This window comes from Equus przewalskii, chromosome 5 (assembly GCF_037783145.1).
Source record: "Equus przewalskii isolate Varuska chromosome 5, EquPr2, whole genome shotgun sequence".
Classification (NCBI taxonomy): domain Eukaryota; kingdom Metazoa; phylum Chordata; class Mammalia; order Perissodactyla; family Equidae; genus Equus; species Equus przewalskii.
In genome coordinates, this window is record NC_091835.1 from 38,228,921 (window position 1) to 38,248,836 (window position 19,916).

The following is a 19,916-nucleotide window of genomic DNA, read 5'->3' on the forward strand; positions in this document are numbered from 1 at the left end:
TAAACTCAAACATATTTTCTCACTGGTCTGAAAAAGTAGCCAATTTCAGTTCTTTCACCAGTGTGTTCCTGACTACAAAAGAAGTTATTTGTCTCAGCAACTCAGGTAGACAGCCTTACCTATCAAAGCATCTCAGACATGCAGGAGGAAGAAATGTACACCTCTCTCCAATGGGATAACCCAACATCAAACCCTTACCAGAAAAATCTGCCTTCCAAATGTTCAGGTAATGAGTTCTGGTTATTTAGTCCAAGACTTTGTAGTGTATGTTTTCTTGTTCTACGATGAGCCCAAAGTGATCTTCCTAACAAGATAACCTATTTAAGTGTATGATGCTGTGCATGATATGCTAACATTAAAAAATGAAATGAAGTGGAAGACGAGTAAGTAAAGGTGGAAAGGAAACGAGCAACAGACTTGACAAGTATGTGGTACCTTTTTCTCTCTCTCTCCTTCCTCCATCTTCAAATTCAGCAGCACGACATCTTCAAATGTCTCTCTGCTTCCAGAGAATGGGGCCCAGATAATCTCCCCATCCCAAGATCATTTACTTAATTACACCTTTCAAGTCTCTTTTGCCATATAAGTTAAGATTGACAGATTCCAGGAATTGGGATATGGGCATCTTGGGCAGGGGCGTTATTCAGTCTACCACACTATCCAAAGATGAATTTTACGTAGTTTTCTCTGATTAGCTTTAAGAATATAACAGATCATGCATTCTTCATTTTTCCTTATTGAATAATTGCAAAATTACGTGGGAAAAAATGTTTCTCGTCCCAAACTGTGTGTTTAAAAGGAAATATCTTGGAAACAATTTTATTCAAGTGACACTGAAAAGAGACGAGGAGATGTGAAACAGCATTTTTGCTTTCAAAAATTAAAACGTGCTGCCTGGTTTGTTATAAACTCTGAAAGTTGGAAAATAATACATATAAGTAGTTAGTAAAGTTATGGCATCATATAAGGATTAAAGAAGTATAGTACTAAATCTGTTTGGCATTTTTCCAGATTAAATGCTATCCCTGTTATAACTTGCATTTCAAAGAGTCTGTGTTCTCTTTTTCCTCTTACACACAGTTACACAAGGCCTCAACGATTCTCTAACAGGAATGCCTAATGCTAATTTCTTCTTTTACTCAGTCTAGTCTTATCCTAGCCCATCTCTTTCATCTACTTTCTCTAACTCGATTTCATTTCTTGTCCCTATTTCTTGTTTAGGAACACGGTGTCTTGTGATAGTGATTTCATGTATTTTCTGCATGGGCTTGTTAACAACGTCCATTTTCTTGGGCATCAAGTGTAAGTACTAAAGGATATCTTCAAAATAATCTATATATATATTATACACTACATATAGTTTTATATACAATTATGTATATGTATATCATTATAAACAAAACTTCATAATTTATAAATCGATAAATCAATTAGAAACAACTAAATGCATATAAGTGATATAAAATAATGGCTTCCGAGTTTAAGTTATGGGACATTTATTTGATATAACTCTTTAAGCACTCGGATGCTACCAATAGCTTTTAATGTTCAATTGCATGTTGTTTAACTCAGATCTAATGGCATAGGTCTCTTTGAGAAAAATAATGCAAGTAATTACTTATATTGTGATGCAGTTTGTGAATCACGTTAGCATGCCAATGCATGCAATCTGAAAGATTTCAATATATGCTCTTCCTTTTATAAATATGCATTTATTCTAAACTTGACATATGCAGATTTTTTTGATGAGTTTCTCACTTTATATTAGGTAAGGTACAATTTACTATATTTAGTGTAAACCCGAGAACTTCATCTGGGCCGTACTTAACCACATTTATTTATTCCCTTTTGTCCAAATTTGAGACATTTTTCCATATCTTGCAAATGAAATTTTTATATAATATAATAAATACAGAGCTGCAGATTCCAGCAAGTACTAAGAACTTTTATTATCACTCATGCTAACAATAAATAATTGTTACCTTATCTATCTCCTCAAATAAAATTACACAGCCTACAACAGATGTTAGAACTTCCAGAAAGCTTTATCTCATTCTATGCTCCTTCTGTGCTTTATCAAAAAAAGAAAAAAATTAAATCAAATGTAAGTCTATTTTTAAAGGAAACATGTTTAAATATCTATTTATCAAACAGATACATTGGAAGCAGATTGCAGAGTTCAAAGACCTCTAACAGATAAGTTGATTAACATCTAATAATACAGTTTTCTTTATAAAACCAAAAGACATTTAATGGAACATTGCCAAGCTCCATTCTAACTACTATACAAGAATCCATACTTAATTGACATTGCAAATATCAAAATATATGGTTCAAATATCACTTCTATATAGTAAATTTGAATGTTGTTTTATAAATATGAACTACTTGGGGTAAGAAAATAAAATAAACTTGAAATATAAAGAACACTTTCAATTAAAAATAAGATTAACTGAAGATGCAACACTTTGGAGCAATATTGTCAAGTGAATGGGATATAGAATTCACTTTTATATAAAAATAAATGTATAGTCTCCAATCATCAGTTATTATATTGCCAGACAGCGTATAGTATGTACTAAGGATGCTTATGAAAGCATACTGTGCACTTTCCATGTCCTCATGGAAAAAAATCCACATCCTTGCTGTCCTTTGGATACTTAATTTTGTCTTCCTCTCTGTGTAGCTCATAAAATCTGTTTAGATAAACTATGATAATCATGTTCTTAACAAACTCTGGGTTATCTTAAACTGTACTAATTCATTTTGACCCAGAAATCTCACTTTTGGAAAATTTTCCAGTAGGTAAACCTGCACAGATAGCAATGGAGGGCAAAAAAGACTAAAAAAACCTCAAATGCCTATCACTAAGGGACCATATAAATCAACAATGGTGGATCCACAATATGGAATACCATGAAGCAAGAATGAAAAGGAGGAGGTAGAAGAGGTGGAGGATGAGGAGGAGGAGGAAGAGAAGGAAGAGGAGGAGATGGGAGAAGAAGAAGGAAGAGGAGCAAAAGAAGAAGAAGGAGAGGAAGAAGATAACGAAGAAGAAGAAGACGATGAAGAACAAGGAGAAGAAGAAGAGGAAAGGAGAGGAGAGGGGAGGGAGAGGGAAAGGAAGGAGAAGGAGGGAAACGGGAGAAGCAGGAGGGGAAGGAGGAGGGGGTGGAGAAGCAGCAGCATCTATGGAAGCTATTCTCTATGGAGTAATATGTAAATATCTTCATGATATATTGCTAAGTGAAAAAAAGGAACATTCAAAATAATGCATATCCTATGCCATATTTTTGTTTTCTTAAAGATTGGCACCTGGGCTAACAACTGTTGCCAATCTTCTTTTTTTTTTTTTTTTTTCCTGCTTTATCTCCCCAAACCCCGCCCTGTACACGGCTGCATATCTGAGTTGCACGTCCTTCTAGTTGTGGGATGTGGGACGCCGCCTGACGAGGGGTACCATGTCCGAGTCCAGGATCCGAACCCTGGGTCTCCACAGCGGAGCGCGGGAACTTAACCACTTGGCCACAGAGCAGGCCCCGCTATGCCACAATTTAATTAAGGATAACTTCAAGTTACACAAAGTAACATTGGAATGATACATAAGAAATAACTAAAATGGGGTCAGGATAAGTTAGATAGATGATGACAATGGTGAAACAAGATATTTCGGTGTTTACTTTCCATGGTCTTTTTAATGTTTTGATCCCATGGATGTAATATGCATTGAAAACTTTTTAACTCTGAAAACAAAAATTGTGTGAAGAAAATGGTACTTTAATGAGGATAAATAAAAGCTAACTAGAAAATAAAGTATTTAAGACTTTCAGTAATTTCTGGAAAATGCTTACAAATAAAAGTTTTTCTTTTCTTTGATTTTGTATTAGTAACTATAAATATCTATTTTTAAAACCTAAATGTTACTATACAAATGTAAAATACTTTTACCTTTAAGTTTTGTTCAAATATAGTGGCTTTTATTTACTTATTTTTTCCTACCAATGTTATCATTTGCCAAGGTCGTCTTATGCATTCTCAGCACTTAAGGCTTTTTTAAACTAAAACCAAGTTAGTTAAGCAGTTGTGTTAAACAAGAACTAGCTTGTGCCCTTCAAACTTTTCTAATTAATTGCTTGTCCCTGCTAGTTACAGATTATGTTGTAGCCACTAAGTTTTGAGTTATAAAAATCATGTTTAATTTTTAATAATTATTCTTAATCATGTTCCATTTTAACAAAGAATGTTAAATATTCTCTTCATGAAAATGTTCATTGTAAGATAAATGTCAATACAACTATTTAAATTATAAATGTAACATATATAACATATTATATATATAATTTAATATATGCATTAGAAACCAGGACATATTTTTGACAAAAAGTAGTAAATGAAACCTATATCCTTCCACTTAAAGTATCGTGATATATAAAAGTAATGAATGAGCTAATTTACAAATTATTCTTATATATTATTAAAAGTGCATTCATACATATCTGACAATAAAATAGGTAAAATTAGTCATGTTGCATTGATATAAAAGAATACAATGTAATTCAAAGAAGTCTTCTAGAACTATTGTTATTAACATGGAGATATAATTATGCAATATTTTCCCACGAAAGAAGCCGATTAAAAAGTCATTTAAAGAAAAATATAGTTGGGGCCTGCCCCAGTGGCCTATTGGTTAAGTTTGGCATACTCCGCTTCATCAGCCTGTGTTCAGTTCCTGGGCACGGACCTACACCACTGGTCAATGGCCATGACGTGGCTGTGGCTCACATACAAAAAAAAGAGGAAGATTGTCAATAGATGTTAGCTCAGGGCAAATCTTCCTCAGAAAATAGAAGATTGGTAATAGATGTTAGCTCAGGGTGAATCTTCCTCAGGAAAAAAAAGAAAGAAAAATACAGTTTAATAAAAATTATATGTCAGATACATGTAGTTTTTACATGCATATATGGGAAAAGGTTATAATGGATATAATATAAATATTAACAACTGTTATTTGAGTGATAGGCTTAAAGGTAAGTAGAGTAATTTCTTGCTTTCTCCTTATATTTTGTATTTTGTTTTCTCTGCCATATTAGTTATGCTAGTTGACCTTCTATTTAAGTAACTCTATAGTGCAAAATATTTTCTAAGAAATCAGATTTTTTTCATTTGTTTTACTATTCTTTTTCATTTTCCTAATTTACCAATTAGGTATAACATATAACATCCTATAACAAATACTTTTATTTTGGGAAGCATTGAAAATATTTTGTCTTATCTTTCCCCAGGTAATTGTATTTTTAGTCTTCATCTGTCACCTGTTGCAAATTGATTACAACCCTAATACCAATAAAGGTGCAATATATTGCTTCCAATTTAGGGGAAAACTAAAGAGAAGCCTCATTTCACTTTCTCCAGTTTTATTACAGTTTTATGCAGTACAGGCTTTCAGGTAGTAATAAACAAAGCAATAAGAACCTCAAAAATATTAACTAGAAAAAGTTCCTCAAAATTTAAAATTTTAGAATGATACTTCAGATTCCTAAAAGAAAGATTGTTATTTTTCACCATCTAAACATGCCAGATTATTATTAGGATAAAAGAACTAACATCGCTGTCCTACTCTGCACTCTGGTTAGTTCCAACCTTTGCCAAGAAGAAGAGAAATAATCAGAGCCACTGGCAGCCTGGGTTACCTGAACTATCCACAGATGGACAGGGCGTAAACATTTGTTTTCTCTAGTCCATGGTTCTTGATTTGTAGCATTTCCTTCTCGGTAGCAATGTTGATGACTAAGACAGATAGAATATGCAGATATGCAATTAAATATTTTATTACAAATGCTGATGACCAGTTAATGGAGAGATGAACAACATGCAGATACAAATTGTTTTTTCATAAACAAACTATACTCTTCTCCTGTATGACAATATCTTCTTTTGAGAGCATAGCCAAATTGTGTCTGAGTTTCCCTTTGAGGTAGAGCTAACTAGATTTTGTGTGGATCAATCTTAATAATATTCACTTCATTTGTATTTTTTGAATCCGGTTATTCCATTATTCTAAAATGGCAATCTGAAAGGAGTGGAGTTTGGCTAGTGTAGTTATTATAAACAATGCAGAGCTGATCAATTCTTGAACAGATTCTTTTTATGATCTCGGTTAATTGACTTTTAAAAACTGTGGTTTAAAAATGGAAATTACTTTACAGTTTTGCCTGTTTCTTCTTTTTTTCTATTTCTCTCTAAACGGTCTGATTTTCACTCTTTACGGTCTGGCTAGCATGTACAATTTTTTTCTCTTTAATTCAGTAATTGATTTCCTTGATGCTTTCGGTTAATTGACTTTTAAAAACTGTGGTTTAAAAATGGAAATTACTTTACAGTTTTGCCTGTTTCTTCTTTTTTTCTATTTCTCTCTAAACGGTCTGATTTTCACTCTTTATGGTCTGGCTAGCATGTACAATTTTTTTCTCTTTAATTCAGTAATTGATTTCCTTGATGCTTTTCTCTCCTTCTATAAAACAATATGTTTACTTAATTCTTAATATATCATAAACTTATTTCAATCCAATTATATAACTCTCTATTAAACCACTTCTGCATGTAAATTCAGCTGGTGTAGCCTTTAACCCAGAACTAATAAATGTGGTCAGAAAGCTCACAGGATACAAGGTAAACATACAAAAATCAATGGTATTATTATATACTAGCAATGAATACATAGGCATTAAAACTAAAAATGCAATACCATTTAAAATCACTCAAAAAAACAAAATACTTAAGTTTAAGTCTAGGAAAACATGGACAAAACTTGGATCCTGAAAGTTATGAAACACTGATGAAAGGAATCAAACATCTAAATAAATGGAGACACGTGCCATGGTCGCGGACTGCAAGACTCAACATAGCAGATACACCAATTCTCCTCCAAGTAACATACAGGTTTAAGGCAAATCAGTAAGATTTATTGTAGATATAGACAAGATTATCTGAAAACTTCTATGGAAGGGCGAAAGAACTAGAATAGTTGAAACAGTTTTTAAAACAAAAATAAAGTGAGTAGCATCCATCTACCTGATTTCAAAACTTATAGCTGAACCCACGTACATCAATAAAGTACAATAAAGAACCTAGAAATAGACCCAGCCAAATATGCCCAACAGATTTTTGATATGGGTGCAAAACCAATTCAATGGAGGAAGATAACCTTTTCAACAGTTAGTGCTGAGAAACTGGACATCCATAAGCAAAAGGAAAAAAAGAACCTCGACCTAAATCTCATGCTTTATACATAAATTAACTCAAAATGGATCATAGACTTAAATATAAATCTTAAAACTATACAACTTTTAGAAAGTACAGTAGAAAATCTTCAGGATCTAAGATTAGGCAAAGAATTTTCAAACTTGACACCAAAAGCATGATTAATAAAAGAAAAAATTGATAAAATGGATGGACCTTGTCAAACCTAAAAATATTTTCTCTGCCAAAGATGCTGTTAAGAAGATTCAAAAGAATGATTAATAAAATAAAAAATTGATAAACTGGATGGACCTCATCAAACTTAAAAATATTTGCTCCGCAAAAGATGCTGTTAAGAAGATTTTAAAAAGCTATAAGCTGGCAGCAAATATTTGCAAACTACATATCAACAAAGGACTAAAATATAAATTATTTCTTACAACTGCATGGGAACCTACAATTACCTCAAAATAAAATTTTGATTAAATAATAACAGGAAGATCTTGTGTGATGGATACATTCACCATGTGGTGACAATCTGCATGAATATAAATATGAAAATATATGAAATTTTACTTGTTAAATATGTGCAGTTGTATGTAAATTATACCTCAATAAAGCTTTGACAAATTACACAAGGGTTATGATCTGCTTTATCATCCAAAAACACAGTTTAATATATTCACTCAGCTGAAGAGTAAATTAACTAGAAGACTAAGCAGAAGTAATATATACAATGAAGAAAGGAGTGTGAAAAGACAGCAAAATGTAGAAAAGAAGATGAGAGACATAGAGACATGAGAAAGATTAACATATGTGTAATAGTGGACCCAAAAGTAGAAGACAGAGAGAGTTGGACAAAAGCAAGATTATTATAAGACTTATTGCTTAAGTATTTTCCCAAGTTAATTAAAAATATTAAGCCACAGTTTCAAGAAATTCTATAAAAACCAAACAAGTTAAAGAAAATTAATATCCGTTAAGAAAAATATTTAACAAAATAGGAATAGGTGGATACTTCATAATATGATTTTTAAAAAGAACTGGCTTAATACGCTAGCAAGAATTGTATGAAAAGAACAACAAAAAAATAATACAAAAGTTATGTGAAAATGGGAGAAATGCTGGCCCTTCCAGATATTAAAATAAATTATAAACCTGAAATAATTAAGGCTATTTGGCGCTGACATATTAATAGATAAATAGGTGCATTGAATACAATCAGAACAATAGAAATATACTTAAATAGTTTATGGGAAATTTACAGTAAACTAAAGATGGCAACTGAAAGAACACAGGGAGGGGAGGTTCAAGAAATGATCTGAAACAACAATGTAGCCTTCTGGAAGGAAAATGTTGAAGTCATACCTTATCATTTCCAACAAGATAAGTTCCAGCAATATCAAAATGTAAAAGTGAAATATATTTATAAAAGTATAATCAAGGGTGTCATAAATGACTCAGAAAACATCTGATCTACGTGGGGTAAACTACCAGAAGCAAAGTCAAAAGACAAACTGGGAAAATGTAACTGGAACTCATATTATACAAAAAGCTAACTTTACCAAAATATAAATGTCCTAACAGAATCAGTTAAACAGGATTGGTTTCTAAAGAAGACTCGCAGGACCCAAAATGACAGTGTTCACAAATCTACACTCATTAAAGCAAAAATATGTATTATAACAAGAAGTCTGGGGAGGCCAAGTGCAGGCAGGGACCTTTTCTTCTCCCTATAAGTGTCCTTTGTTCTCTCTTGAATCAAGAACCACTAGGTGTACACAGAATACCTTGGTACCAGGGAGCCCAAAATGGAGTCTCACTTGGGAATCTTATACTTTGCTGACCACACGGGCAAATTCCTGCATGGTAACCAGCCTCAACAGCAGAGACTTCTCAGGGTCTCCTTGCAACAGAGGCAAATCATCAATAAACAATGCTGATGAGCTAGTATAATCTGCCAAAAAATCCTTAGACCGATGATTACAAAGCTACAATATTAATCAGTATGTCTCATGCCTTGTACAGAGGCCAGTGCCATGCAGGAAATTTAGAAACACTGCTTAGGCTGATTCCTGGCCTGCTGGAATTCACTCTCATAGCACACTAAAAACTTCACATAAAACAATAAGGAAAAGATAGAAACCTAACAAAAAAATATTACAAATGATATAATTGCACACTTCATAGAAAAGGAAACATAACTGAATTTTCTTTAAATGTACGTGAAAAGAGTTTCAACACCAAGCATAAAAAGAGAAATGCAAATTCAAATGATACTGAGATATCATTTGCAACAGCATATATGGAGGGTAATTTGGAAATATCTACTATAATTTAAATGCACATAAACTTTGACCTAGCAACTCATCTTAAAAACATACTTGCACATATGTGAAATTATATATGACTAAGGTTTCTTATTACAATATTTATTTCTGTTACACCAAAAGATTACAGATATTCTAAAAATCAATAGAGAACGAGTAAAATAAATCATGATACATCCTTAGAATGGAATCTTATACTGTTACAATGAAAGAAGGAGAAAGCTTTACATGTGCTGATATGGAACTATGTCCAAAATATACTTTAAGTGATAAAATAAAAGGTGCAAAACCATGTAAACAGGGAGTTACAGTTTGTGTAATGGAAAGAGAGCACATTTTATATTCATCGGCTTGTAAAATTCAAAGTATTTCTGGAAGAATAAAAAAGAAATTGGTAAAAATGATTGCTTTGGGGGAGTGGAAATGGGAGACAAGGGTGCCAAAGAGAATTTTTGTTGTGTATCCTTTGTAGTTGTTGATTCTTGAACAGTGTAAATTTTAAACAAAAACTTAAAATAATGCAAATTAAAGTCACAAAAGTGATCAGTAATTAGTAGTTGTCTTTAGTCTGTGTTGAAGGATCACTTTCTTATAATTTGTCAGTATTTTATTAGGAATGATTGTTACTGTTTGAAGTGTTCCAGGTGTCTGCTATTGCAGTGAAGCAGCAAGAAAAACTCATCCAACAGGAGAGAACACTGTTGAACTTCACACAGTGTAATAGAAACCATGACTTCCAGATGAAATGCTGTCAAATCCTCATGAAAAACTCATTAAATTCAGGTAATGGACATAAAATCAGTTTCCACTGTTCAGATGCAAGTCTATGTGCCAACTCCTCAGAAGAAACAGTGACACATATTTTATCCTTTGCAAAATTGTAGTTAGGATTTTATAATAGAAAATGTAATTTTGATCCACTCTCTAGATCAATCTTATTTATATATTTCTACAGTATGTGGAAAATACTGAGGTTCCAAGAAATGCAGATAAAGAAGCTATACAGTCAAATTTCAAAGTTAAATGTGTGAGATTAGTAGATCAGTTTTAAAAACCAAGCAATTCTATGTTTTATCCCATCACTCAAATTTATAAGTGTATCTTTATTTATAGCTCCAAATTCCTCAATATATTTAATTTGGATTTTTTTTAGATTCAAATTTATATAACTCTTTGAGCAGATAAGTCATTTTGAAACTTAGAGTACTTGTCATAAAATTACAGCAATGCAGGGTTCAGTTTTCCAAAAAATTCTCCAAAGTTATTTCAGTTTTACCTTTTACAACTATCACAAGCATTTTAAATATAAAACAGTCTAATTCTCCCTGTTGTATAGTTTGTCAAATATTCTATGGTTACTTAATTAGCATTTAATTATACATACAACGCAGAGAATTAACTTTCCTTCAGTGGATACCATTGAAGTAATTGCCAATGAGAGAGGTCAAAAACCTATCATAGCTCCTTCTGATTGAAATTTAGTCAAGTAAATGTTTAAGGAATCACTGTGTGAGCCAGCCCTGATAGCCTAGCAGCTACAGTTCTGCGCGCTCCCCTTCAGTGGCCTGGGTTCAGTTCCTAGGCACGGAACCACACCACTTGTCTGTCAGTAGCTGTGCTCTGGTGGTAGCTCACATAGAAAAACTAGAGGAATTTGCAACTATACACAACTATGTACTGGGGCTTTGGGGCAGAGGGGGCAAGAGAGAAAATTGGTAACAGATGTTAGTGTAGGGCGAATCTTCCCCTGCAAACAAAAATGAATCACCCTGTACCCAGCAATATTTTTAAAGATAAAAGGCTATTGCAAGCATGGGTTAGGCCCACCTCTGAGCTTTCAACCTTGAGTCAGTGATAATATTCATCTTGGAGGCCTACAAATCCAACATATTCTCCAGCCCTTCAACTGTCAGTGTCAGCCCTATTTATACTATTAAACTTTAACAATATTCAGGATATTGATTAGCATGGATTCCAAACAAAGGATATTGAAGAGCTTTAAATAACTCAACATCTGGGCCATGGGAACTGATAACAAACTACTTGCAACCCTAAATAGAGGTCCTCTTTCTAGAAACTATGGTTTTGGAAGTTTCAGTGTTTTTCCCCTCTATAAAACTGTGCCAGAAAGCCTTGGTCAAATTTTTATTCTTTTGTTCCCTTTTTATGCATTTACACATCCTTCCTTTGTGAATAAATTCTTTCTAAAGACAGGTTCCATAAAACTGGTTAAAACATTACAGCTTACTTTTTAGTTATATCAAAGTCCTAAAATAAACATGGTGGTCGCTTAAGTTTTTCACCAATTTTCCACACCCACATATTTTTAAGTCACTCGTTAAAATGCGTTGTTTCTTCTCTCCATTACATAGGAAACACTTTCATGTTTAACTCTCAGAGTTTAAACATCAACTTGAGGCTTATTACTCAACTTGCCCAGTGGTCTAGTACATTTCCAGCTAAACCGATTCAAGTAAGATTAATGAACATGAAACAATAAGCCAATGAATGAAGACAATGAAGGATGTAAACTGAAAAAAAGGAAAGATTTATAAAAATAGACTAATCTGATTATTATAGAAGAGGAAAAATTGGGGAAAAGATAGTCCCAAATTCTTTTTATCTTAAACTAATTCTTAGAGATCTATTGCAGTTGGAAATAATTACGTAAATCTTATTGTATTCAGCCTCAGAGAAGCGGAAATTGGTAACCACTGCATCGCATGAACCATTCACTTAGAGTGTTCACCTTCACTGGGGGTGATGTAAGGGGTTCTTTTGAGGACATGTGCTACTAATATTTTTACAATAACTTTAATAAGGTAAAATGTTTATATTCAAAGCCCATCACTGCAGCCCTTGTCCAGACAACTGGATTCAGAATGGAGAAAGTTGTTACTATGTCTTTGAAAATCACAAAACTTGGCATACCAGTAAACAGGTTTGTTTGAAGGAGGGCTCTAATCTTCTACAAATAGACAACAAAGAAGAAATGGTAAGCACTATTTTATGGTTTCATATCATCCTGAAAATGCCATGTTACCCATTAAAAGAAAGGATTGATTCTCATAAAACAGAATTCCTAATATTCTATAACAGTAATATATTTGTTGAAATAAATGTTTAAAAGAGGCAAAGCAGAAATTAGCATGGTTTGTTTTCCTTTTAATTGGAGAAACCAGCAAACAAAAAAACAGAAAGCTTATCCAGAAATCGAGAATATGTCTTTTATTGTTAATCAAAAAGAGGAGGGGGGAAGGGAAATACCATTTTGTGATGAGCTAATCTACTCCAACATGTACATTCATTATAATTGTATACTTGCTTTAAATTTATTATTTTCAATGCTATAGGGAAGTATAACCTATAACAATTTTGTGATTATGAAGAAGCAGCCGAAGTATAAAAAGTGAGGTGATATCATAAAATGGAGAGGTCTATAAAAATAAGCATTTGCTAAATGAAATGTTTAACTGACATTACACCTAGTTTACTAACATCTTAACAAGCGAACAGTAAGATGTTTCCCTGAAATCATTCTACCCATAAATATGTGTGAAACCGAATGCATGGTTATATATTTCTGACCTTATTAAAAATGTATGTCTGCTATATTCAATAGTCAGTCCAAGTTCTCTTTTACAAGAATAATGGGAGAACAATTTGTTAAGGAAATGCAGTAAACCAAGGCAATCTGAAGTAACTTATTACAATTACAGATTTACACTCTTTTTTCTGTGCAAACTTGGTGATGAATTTTAGTAATGCTTCTTCTAACAAAATATGTTGCAGTTAAGCTGTTTCTGGAATCTTCTAAACTATTTCTCATATTGAAGTATACTGGGAAAAAATGAACTATGTGGTCTCTGATGTCCAGAATATTTCACCTGTCCTGATAATGAGGGCCCAGTATAATAGTCGCCTTTTTTGACATATACTATCTACCAAACTCTGTTGAAACTCTCTGAATCTGTTAAAACTATTTTAATACCAGATGTCTATTTTTCCTCTAGTCCTTAACACCACATTGATCATATGGCAATAGGAAAAAAGTCTATAAAATGTATCCCTTCTTTTAAATACCCTCTCTCTCTCTTTCTCCAGCTGTCAAGTCCCCGTTAATTTCTGTCTAAGCAAAACACTACAGTTCATATTTCACGATAGTTTGTTGTTGGGGTTTTTTCCCCTCAGTTCACCCTTCAGGTCTTGTTTCTTATAGGACTTTATCACAGGCAGCCTGAAGAGGATCAAAAGCAGCTATGATTACTGGGTGGGACTGTCTCAGGACGGACTCAGCGGACCTTGGCTTTGGCAAGATGGTTCTTCTCTTTCCCCAGACCTGTAAGTGTCTGAGGAAAATGTTGTAAGGAAAATTAGAAACATGATAGAATTCAAAAGTTCATTTTACTTTATGGCTTAGGTTTCCTCCAGGAGACGTAACTAGCATGCTAATTTCACAGGCTTCTGACTGGAATTAAAGCTGAGGCAATTTAAGAGTAGCTTCATGGCTTCTAAATAAATCTTCCTCCTTCTCAGTCTTGTAGCCATTACTTTCTAACACATTCACATCAAAATCTGAGAGTCTGAATGAACAGTTTATGTAATTATCAAGTACATTTCCTTTGTGTCACTTAATGGCTAGAGAGTGCTAAGAGAAAGAGATTATAGGGGGCCAGCCCTGTGGCTGAGTGGTTAAGTTCACACTCTCTGCTTCAGTGGCCCAGGATTTCACTGGTTCAGATCCTGGGTGCAGACATGGCACCACTCATCAGGCTATGCTGAGGCAGTGTCCCACATAGCATAACCAGAGGCACTCACAACTAGAATATACAAATGTGTACTGGGGGGCTTTCGGGAGAAGAATAAAGAAAAAAAATTGGCAACAGTTGTCAGCTCAGATGCCAATCTTTAAAAAAACAAAAAAAGAAAGAGATTTTAGTAATTATTAAGCAATTTCCATATTAAGCTTTCAGACAAAACTGGAGAGATTGGTGAACAGAATAGGGTCCCTTTGTATTTTGAGAATTGAGTCAGGAAAGAAGTTCTAAATTGGAGCCTATCTTTGTGTATCCATGTTTGTTTGTCTGCTAATGTACACTTTGTTGAATTACATTAACATATTTTATTGAGAGAAAACAGCTCTCTTATTGAAGAATGAGGACATAATTACCACAGGAAGGTGCCATACTGAAACAAAATAAAATGAAAAGCTGTACACCTCTCATTAGTTACCCACGGGAACATCACTGTAAGCCCCATATCTAACTTTGGATACACTGACTTGCCTCTCCAGGTGGCCAGTACAGAGACCGCAATCACCTAACCTGGTCTGTGGATACCTCAAAAACAAGATCCTTTTTTCAGCTAACTGCAGCAGTTGGAAACATTTTATCTGTGAGAAGTATGCATTAAGATCTTGCATCTGAAAGAAATTGTGCTTTAAGTGATCTCTCTATTACAATAGTATTTGTAACAGGCCCTTGGAAAACCTGCTACAAAAAGCCAAAGAGTAAGTGCAGAAGTAAACCAATGCATGGGCTACGAAGCTAGCTACCTGGGACACACAGCTTATTTTGTCACCTACAGTTCGTAATATTCTTTAATACTTTCCAGATACTTCTTTGACATTGTTCAAATTACCAAGAATACAATTGATTTAGAGCTATAGAGAACAAAACTCTGAAGAATTGAAAATAAACTGAAGAAAAATAATTTTCATTTGTCACTTTTTTCTTTTTTTTCCTTTTTTTCATCTAGAGTGGCTATAACTCCACACAGAAAACTCTAAGTCACTGGTGAGATGACATAGTTCTAGTTGACTGATACTTTTTTAATAAATAAATAAATGTGGCCTTTTAAACCTCACTGTCTGCCAGATCTTTCTATTCATTTTTTAAGCTTCCAGGTATTGTGCTATTGGACTGGTAGGAAGAGAAGACAAAGATATGGATTATCAAATTGGAAGGGAGACAGGCTTCTCTCTGCTGCCAGTAAGACGATACCCTTTTTCGGAGTGCAGAATTCTACTTTACTGGTGTTACTGAAACCAAAGTGGGTTCCCACTTGGTGAGTTAAATCAGACTCCCCATCAGAAGTAGTCGTCTCACAAAGTAAAGTGTATTTACAGCAAATAGGAGATCATGTGAAATCATTTCCAAAGTCATGGCATCCCCAAACAAAGGGAAGCAGTGACATTTATTTTGGATGGGGAATGAATATTCAAAAGGGAGAGTTTGGTATTCACTTGCACAGGCTTAGTTGGAAAACATGCTTCCACATACACTGCAGGTTACCTTAAGGTAGTAAGGCCTAAGTTCCTCCTGTAGAGATCTTAGCATTAAAAATAAGGCAAAGGTCATAGGTGTAGTTCTTGCGGTGAGGTTTGGTCTGGTTCAGGGTGGGTGGTGATTACATCTCCTTAACTTAACAGAAGGCAAAAAAACAATTGGGAAAAACAGTTAAATGATTCCAAATCCAGCCTTGAGTTCCTTGGGGTGGTTAGTCGGTGACACCAGCCCTTCACATAAGAGGAGGGAATATCCGGCTGCCAATGTCAGTGTTTCTGCAGCAAAGGACAGTTGTAAACTTCTTTATTCCCTCTCACTGACTGTCTTCACCACTCACACATCAAAGGACTCATGGACTGGAATCTCCAGACTAGCACTCCAGCACTTTCAATTGTATCTCTCCGTGCCTTAATTTCCTAACTGTAAAATAATCCTAGAGCTTACTTCAAAATATTGTTTGAAATTAGTATATATAAGTTGCTGAGAAGAGTACCTTGCCAAAGTTGAACACTGTATCTGTGCTTGCTATTGTTACCTTGAGTAAATCACCAACCATCGCTAGTCATCAACATTATTCAGGTCTTCTAGGTAAAAATGACTCCTTTTCTTGCTCATATTATACGAACGTTGAGAAGATAAAGTTTATACGTAAAATGTCGGCAACTGTCTGGAGAGAATATCTGTTTTAAAGTTAATAAATCTCTTCCAATAAATCTATTGACCAGCTCTGTTCCAGGTCTGCAGGCCCCTTGAAACATGGACTAATTTGTTCCCAAGAGACAATGGATATGAAAGTATCTTGTGATCCATAGGAAGGAAAAATTCACTCATTATTATGATATTACTTTTCTACCACTTACTATCCCTAGAACCACACCTTACCATACAGCAGATGCTCATCAGATATGTGCTAAATTCAATACAATTTTATTTAATCTTTCATTTCTCAAAGGAGTAGCTGCGATACATTAGATTCTCATATTTCTCTCCTTATGACAAAGACACCACTTAAATAAATAAAGTAAAATAAAACCTAATTGACCGAGGCAGTGGAAATCATTTAAATAAACCTAGAGTCTACTGTAAAAAGATGACGTCTCACAGATAAGGTCCTTTAAGGATGAGAAGAGCGTGTTTTTTGGGTGTTTTTCTTTGTTTACCCTTGACCCAGAGTTTAGATGGTGGGAATTTCAAGAAAAGGGATTTTTCTCTAGTTTTCTGCTAAGCCTAGAAAAGGAGAATAGCAAAGAAAGCACAATGTAAGTTGTCTCCTGTGTTTGGTTTTCACAGCTGGCAGCTGGCAGCTAAGGATAATAACCTGGCATAAAGGAGAAACAATAGCAATTTTTATTATTAAAGACTGTTTGTCTTCAAGATTCTTCTAAGTATTGTCATGGAGCTATGTTTAGAGAAAGAATAGGAAGCACTTAATAACTCTTTTTAGAAAAAGTACAATGAAGCAAAAGGCAAACATCCTTTGGCTGATGTCATCCCGCCAGTACGTGATGCAGTATTTACAAGACAGAATTTTATCTCCCGTGCAGCTGGCATAAGCTCCGACAAATTTTTTCAGTGGAAATATTGCTTTCTATACAGATGTTATAGATGAAAGATTTTTTCCTGCAGGTTGCTTCTGGCCCAGAATCTCAAGGCCTTTTTCAAGGCAGCAGTAAGAGATTGGGTCTCAGCGCTGAGATAACCAGTTTAAATTCTTGTCCCACCAATAATGGATAGGGTGTCTTTGATCCATCTCCTGGAGTTCCAAGTCAGCTTTAGAAAATGGAAAGAAAAGGAAACATAAAACTCTGTCCTAGAAATGTAAACAGGCTTTGTTATAAGGTATGGTCAAAGTACATCAAATGTGTAAAAAGAAAAACGTTAGAATAGTAATATTGACAGACTAATAATAAGTATTATTAGATTCTAAAAATCTATTCTTACAATGAAGCTTGTAAAAAAGTTTTGTATGCTTTATATCAGATTATGCTGCTTTTTGTATTCTTCAAAAACAACAAGAATCCCTTTACAAAGTATTTGACTCCTCGAAATTAAGGCCAACCCTGAGGCAACCTACTAGACTCTTCTACTTAATCTGCTTATATCCCCAAAGTAAAAGGCCCCATTACACTTCTCACACTTCCTGCTGTTACAGGGCTCCTGATCTGTTTCCTGTTGATAAGTTTTAATAGCTGGTTCGATATCCTCAGGAAAAGAAATAGCTCATTGTGTGCCGGGAGGAGCTTGGATCGACCAGGAAAGGCTATGTTCCTCGTCGAACTTTTACTGCAGTTTCTTCAGAATGAGAAAAGTCTTCTCATGCTGAAAAACCCCTTCATGGAGTTGTGCCCTCTGATTCTCAATGGAAAATTGTTCTCAGCAAATCATATTTTCAAATTCATATTATGATTGTTTCATATTCTTAAAATTAAAAAAAATGTTTGCGGAGAGAATGTTGTGCCGTACTCCTTTTCTGTCTTCTGGGTATTGTGATCAGCGGGTTTTGTTACACAGATACGGGGATAGAGGGCAAAGATGGAGGGGAATAAGCTCAAGAACAGCAAAAATATCAAATAAATGCAATTTTTTCCTCCTCACCATCAAAAGTGGCACTTTCCCTTAGGCTGCAGATTTGGAGAGACAATACTGTTCAACACCCACTCCCCAGGCAGCTAGACTCTTCAAAGTAACGGCATTTTAAAGAGACACTTGGCATCCACCCCTGAACCATACTGCAGCGACATAGGATGTCAACGGTCAAAACTTGATGTTTGCCATGTCCCTATTTTATAACTTAGTCCACAAAGTCATTTGATTTTCTCACATTAACCATATTTTCCTTCTGCAGCAGCAAAGCTTAAATAACATTTAATTGTTTAACTAAAGGCCTAATCCACGTTTCTTGTTACATGCTTATTGCATTAACTGTGTTCATGAAATATCTGCACTCATCATAGGAAATATTTGGCAATATCCACAGATCCCCAGTAGAGATGCCTCTCTACAATATGTACATGACTACAGGTCTCCGAAGAAGGTTGTTTATGCTTATTTGTGCTCCCCTATTTTTAAAAATGAATCACTAAATCTCTTCTCCCCTTTTTTATATATTTTAATATCTCTTACATTTTATATTGCAATTAGGATTATGAGACTAACTTTGCATTTACCTCACTTCAGCTAACAGTAACACCATGAGGGAATTATAAATATTTCTACTTTATACTTAATGAAATAAGCTTTGTGAAGTAAAATGATTTTCCCAATAATAAATCAGAATAAAGAGCCTAAAACTTGCATTTTATGACCACAAATACAGTTATCTTTGCACAACACAATCAATCAGCACAGAATTTCATCAGCCCTGAAGACATTTCCTAGCTAATCATCAGAAAATTGAATAAAAAATTCTTAAGGAAGAATCTGCAAAGAGTGATTGATAAGTGACACCATCTTATGAAAATGAACACAAAAGCATCCTCTTTATCACGTTTGTGAACTTAATGTCAGTAATAGATGTTTCCTGGAAAGAAAAATGAAAACCCCAGTTACTCTTATTGAAAAATAAAGATTTCTAATAGATTAGACTTTCTACTGTTAAACTCCTAATATTGATTTATCTATAAACCAACAAGGTCAGTAGTTGTGATGGTGTTATTTGCATTCACCCTTGATATGCTTGTGCATATTGTCATCCTGAGAAAGGGGCTCCGAGGCAAGAAGCCAGCTAAGGATACAGATGTTACAGTCTCTCACTTTCAATGACCTGATTGGACAATTTACCCTGTTGCAATTCGATTTACTCATCTTTACCCATGTGTTGAGGACATAAACTTGCCTTAAAGAATTTCATTTTAGGAAACTGTTAAAACACCTCTTGAAGACAGTGTGCATCTCAAAGATGTCTTATTTCCCCGAAATAACCAAATAGTCAGTATTCTTGTAGAGTCCGTACAAATTCTCAGCAAGGCACAATCAAAACACTTATTGCCCTCATATTTTGAAGAGCATCTCCATGTTGACTTTTTCCCCAAATCACAAATCCATTCTAAAATCACACAAA

General features: G+C 34.3%; 1 protein-coding gene across 1 annotated transcript; it reads left to right on the forward strand.

The window, feature by feature from the left end:
* Positions 1-12: 12 nt before the first annotated feature.
* Positions 13-15,281, forward strand: CLEC9A (C-type lectin domain containing 9A). Its single transcript, XM_008534788.2, has 6 exons — positions 13-226; positions 1,222-1,302; positions 10,206-10,352; positions 12,413-12,564; positions 13,789-13,910; positions 14,863-15,281. Exons 1-6 carry the CDS (start codon positions 139-141, stop codon positions 14,993-14,995), a joined length of 723 nt encoding a protein of 240 aa, XP_008533010.1. The 5' UTR covers positions 13-138; the 3' UTR covers positions 14,996-15,281.
* Positions 15,282-19,916: the final 4,635 nt, after the last annotated feature.

Bases quoted from the DNA above. Each gene is read 5' to 3' on its own strand.
- CLEC9A (XM_008534788.2), top strand. From the start codon at position 139: ATGCAGGAGGAAGAAATGTACACCTCTCTCCAATGGGATAACCCAACA. The intron at 10,353-12,412 runs GTAATGGACATA...TTATATTCAAAG, and splicing joins GAAAAACTCATTAAATTCAG to CCCATCACTGCAGCCCTTGT. The intron at 13,911-14,862 runs GTAAGTGTCTGA...TTGCCTCTCCAG, and splicing joins TCTTCTCTTTCCCCAGACCT to GTGGCCAGTACAGAGACCGC.